Source organism: Aphidius gifuensis, linkage group LG5 (assembly GCF_014905175.1).
Source record: "Aphidius gifuensis isolate YNYX2018 linkage group LG5, ASM1490517v1, whole genome shotgun sequence".
NCBI classification, from domain to species: domain Eukaryota; kingdom Metazoa; phylum Arthropoda; class Insecta; order Hymenoptera; family Braconidae; genus Aphidius; species Aphidius gifuensis.
In genome coordinates, this window is record NC_057792.1 from 12255266 (window position 1) to 12260480 (window position 5215).

Below are 5215 nucleotides of genomic sequence, written 5' to 3' on the forward strand. Positions count from 1 at the left end.
GTAAAGTTAATAGAAAACTGAAAAGAAAAGATAAGTATAAGCATGTGCACTGATGAAATAATTGAAAAACAGTAAAAAAAAAAAATAAATGAATTATAAATTACAAAAAGAAAATTGAATAGAAATTTAAAAAGATTTCAGCCAATAGAAAAATTCCTTTAGCATTGGAATATAGCACCATTTTTTTTTTTTTGTTTTAACCAATGAGAAAATTCAATGATGTTGCTCGAGGTGTTATCTAGTGGAAAATGTTTGCATTAAAAGAAAAAAAAATTGGATGAAATATTAGGCGCGGATATTTTTAAATCATTATTATTATTCATTTTTTTCATTATTTTAGATGGAAAAAAAGGAAAACTTTCAGTTGAAATTGGTTCATTCTACAGCTAGGATCTTTTTTTTCCTTTGGCATACAAACTATTTTTTTCTTTTATTATTTTAAACATAAAAAACAAAAAAAAAAAAAACTTTTAAGTTTGCTTTTTTTCCTCAATTATTTTTAAGAGTGTTAATTGTATTTTTTTATTATATATAAAGGTAAGTTTGAATTTAAAGTTTTTATAATAATATTAATAATAATTTTCATAATTTAAGTTTAACTATTATTTTATAGAAAAACTTGTTTGCATTTTTAAGAAGATATTTTATTATATTTTTATCTTTTTTGTTTTTTTATTTTACAGATAAATTTTTTGTTAAATAATATTTAATATGGATCAACTCGCAGACCAGATTCACCTGAAAAATAAATTCTCTCAGGCATATGCTCAGCTTAAAGAAAACCCAAATGCTTTGGGAATTGTAAAGAACATTCGTGAAATTCAAGATTACATAAAACGTTACAATAGATCATTAGGTGGCCTCACGGGACCTAGAAAGAAAATGACTGGTGCAACAGTTGCATTGTTGACTACTTGGAAATGTAAATTAGAGCATTTGCAGAAAAAAAACGGTATGGTTGATGAGCCTACAATGCACCAAAACCATGCTGATGCTATTGATGCAAGAATTCAATGGAGTGACTTAGAAAGTGCTTTTAAAAACCGAATGCGAACTGGAATGATTATTAATATATTACATAAAAATTTAGATTTATTTCTTGAAGATGCAAAAGTGATGTTGATTGATCGTTTAGAGAATGAATTAAGCAAAAAAAGCGCTATTAAACTTAATACAATTTTGGCTTGTAATTTTCAAATTGTTAAACAAGAAGGAATAGAAATTAAGACAAAATATTTTAGTGATGGATGTATGGAAATATTGCAATCATCAAATCTTGATGATATTTTATCAAATAACTTTGAGATACTTAAAGCTGATTTGGAAGAGAAAGAAATGCGTGGTTCAGGTTGGACCTTGCATGAAATTCTACATTTGGAAATAAATATAAACGACTATGTACCTTTACGTGGTGGTTCGTCAACTTTTATTGAAATGCCTGATTGGATTATAAAAATAAAATCAGTTGTAAACGTTATAAACTATAAAGATAATTATTGCTTTATTTGGAGTGTGTTAGCTGCCATGCACAAGGTTCCACATCCAAACAGAGTAAGCTCATATGAAAGATACAAGAATGATTTAAATCTAGCTGGAATAACTTTTCCAATGAGTTGGTGCAAAATCAAACAATTTGAAAAAAATAACAATTTGAGAATAAATGTATATGGCATTGATAACACTGATGATTTAGATGATGAATCCAATGATAAAGAAGGTGATAGCGTTGATGATTCAAATGGTACAAATAAGAAAAAAAAAAAGAGACGTCTAGAAAGGATTGTTCCATATTATTTGAGTAATAATGATGCATCAAATCATCCAACAATTTATCTTTTAATTATTGAAAAGCCTGAGAAAAATGTTGATGGATTCCAAGATGAAACAGCAGATGAAGATGATGAAGAAGAAGAAGAAGAAGAAGATGAAGATGATGAAGATTATGATGAGTATGATTTTAATAATATTACAAATAAAAGAAAACTTGGTGAATTCTCAAACCATCACTTTGCCTACATTAAAAATTTATCTAGGTTAATTAGTGCACAAGTTTCAGCATATAATGGTAAAAAATTTATATGTGATCGTTGTTTATCATATTTCCATTCTCAAAAATCAATTGATTTTCACAATCCTGCATGTAGAGAAAAGAATCAATATGCAATGGTGATGCCAACAGAAAAAAACAATATTTTAAAGTTTACAAATTACAAATACCAGCTTCGAGTGCCTTATGTAGTATATGCTGACCTGGAAAGTATATTAGAAAACGCAACAGATAATTCTGATAATTCATTGAAAAAAACAATTAAACAAAATGATATTCCAAGCAGTGTAGCATATTATGTTAAATGTTCTTATGATAATACGCTCTCTAAATTTAAATTAAAAAGAGACAAAAATTGCATTGAATGGTTTATTAAGGAACTTGAAAAGCTGTCACACAATGTTGATAATATACTTGAAAATATCAAACCGATGAATCTTACTTTTGATGAAGAATTGCAATTTTTTAATGCAACAAAGTGACATATATGTAAAAAATTGTTCACAGCAGAAAACATTAAGGCACGTGATTACTGTCATCTCAGCGGGGTGTATAGGGGGCCGGCTCATGTTGCGTATGTATAATTAATTTTTGAACTTTTTTAAATTTTTTAATTTTTCTCCGATTTTTTCCGTTTTTTTTTTATTTTTTAAATTATTTATTCTGAAATAAAAATTTATTATTCCAGATGCAACCTAAATTATCAACCATAATAGCTGTGGTATTTCATGGTCTCCGTAATTATGATAGCCATTTTCTAATTGAAGCATTAAAAAAACAATTTCCAGGTGATATTGATCTTTTGGCTTTAAATAAGGAAAGTTACATACGCTTCACTGAACGTGTTAAAGGTACTAGAATTAAATTACGTTTTATAGACTCTTATAAATTCATGGCTAGCTCAATAAGTACACTCGCTAATGAATTAGATGATAATGATAAAAGTATAAGTCGTAGTTATTGCGACAATTTAGAAGAATTCAAATTAATAACAAAAAAAGGTATATTTCCATATGATTATATTGATTGTTGGGAAAAATTTGATAAAGAACAATTGCCGTCAAAACTTGATTTTTATTCTCAACTTAATGAAGAGCATGTGAGTGATGATGATTATGCTCATGCTTGCAATGTATGGAGAGTATTTAAATTAAAAAATCTTGGAGAATACTCAGATTTATATCTCCGTACAGATGTTCTTCTTTTAGCTGATATATTTGAAAATTTTAAATATTTTCGTTTCAAAACCTATGATTTATATCCAGCTCATTATTACACACTCCCGGGGTTGAGTTTTAACGCGATGCTAAAATATACAGAGATTGAGTTGGAATTATTATTAGATGCTGATAAATTATTGTTTATTGAGGGAGGTATTAGAGGTGGCTTATCACAATGCTCACATCGTGATGTCATTGCAAATAATAAGTATATGAAAGAATACAATTCAAATATTAGAGATTCATATTTAATGTACTATGATGTTAACAATTTATATGGTTATGCAATGGCTTCTACACTACCAGTAGGTAATTTTCAGTGGGTTGAGAACTTTGATATAAATTCATTACAATCTATTGTGGATGATGCTGAGTGGGGTTATATTTTGGAAATAGATCTAGACTATCCAGTAGAGCTTCATGATGAAAATAGGGAACCTTTGGCACCAGAACGACAAATACCTCCTTTATCTACAAGTAAATGCCCAAAATTATTAGCAACTCTTTATCCTAAAGAAAAGTATGTAATTCATTATAGAAATTTAAAACAATACGTATCTCTGGGGATGAAAATTAAAAAAGTATATAGAGTTTTAAAATTCAAACAACGAGCTTGGTTGAAACCATATATTGACTTAAATACTGAATTACGTACCAAGGCAACATCACTCTTTGCTAAAAATCTATTTAAATCATTAATTAATATTTGTTTTGGTAAAATGTTAGAGTCAACACGTTCACAGAGAATAATTAAATTAGTATCAAGATATGGCGGTCGAGGTGGAGCAAGAGCTTTGATATCAAAACCTAATTTTCACAGCTCTTTAATTATTGATGATTCAGTTATTGTTGAAATAAAACGATTGAGTATCCTTTTTGATAAACCAATATATGGTGGTTTTACTATTTTAGATATTTCAAAAACAGTCATTTATGATTTTTATTATAATTATATAAAAAAGGAATTTAAAGATAATGTTAATTTTGTATATATGGATACTAATAGTGCAATTTTAGAGATTTTTACACCAGATATCTATGAGTTTATTCGTAGAGAATGTAATAATTTTGATACATCTGATTACCCTCTAAATAATCGATATAACATTCCTCAAAAAAATAAAAAAGTACCAGGTATTATGAAGGATGAATGCAATGGGAAAATTATGAAGGAATTTGTTGGGTTATGTTCGAAAGAATATTCATTTCTAGTTGAAGATGAGACTTGTATCAATAATGTAAAACTTCATAAAAAAGCTAAAGGAGTAAAAAAATCATCAATGAAAACGATGACTTTCGAAGACTATAAAAATTGTGTTGAAAATCATGTTCAAATATCTAGAAAACAAAATTTAATTCGCTCTGAAAGACATCAAGTTTATACAATTACCACAGAAAAAATAGCTTTAAGTTGGAATGATGATAAGAGAGTACTTATTGATGGTAAAAATTATACTCTGCCTTGGGGTTATTTTTTATGCAAAAGAACTTAGAAATAAAATTAAATAAATAAAACAATGTAATATGAGTGAAATAAAAAAATTTATTTATTGAATTGAGTTTTTATTTATTTATTTACTACAAAGCTGTCTTATCCATCCACTGGTTGTGTGAATTATCAAATCCCAAATATTTTACATATATTTTATTTCCTTTCTTTTTGATAATTTTTTCAATTAAATAGACGTCAGGATGTTTTACTTTATGTAATTCAGGTTGATAAAAACACCCTTCAATTGGGTTCTGTTGATAGTCTTCAAGTTTATATGTTACTGGAGATGTGTTATTTATTTTTATAATTTTAAATATTTCAGTTGTCCAATTGGGTTTATAATTTTTCTCAAAGACATGTTTATATTTACTTATTCTAACATGATCATTTAATTTAAATTTATTTTTCTGATAATATTGATTTAAATTTTTAAATACAGTATGCTTTAAAATTTTT

The 5215-nt window shown here is 27.0% G+C and overlaps 1 protein-coding gene across 1 annotated transcript; it reads left to right on the forward strand.

Moving 5' to 3' along the window:
* Window positions 1-882: 882 nt before the first annotated feature.
* Window positions 883-4760, forward strand: LOC122856395. The gene is made up of 5 exons (XM_044158068.1): window positions 883-1030; window positions 1091-1887; window positions 2736-2991; window positions 3097-4134; window positions 4240-4760. The coding sequence occupies exons 1-5, from the start codon at window positions 883-885 to the stop codon at window positions 4758-4760; spliced, it is 2760 nt and encodes a 919-aa protein (XP_044014003.1).
* The last annotated feature ends 455 nt before the right edge of the window (window positions 4761-5215 follow it).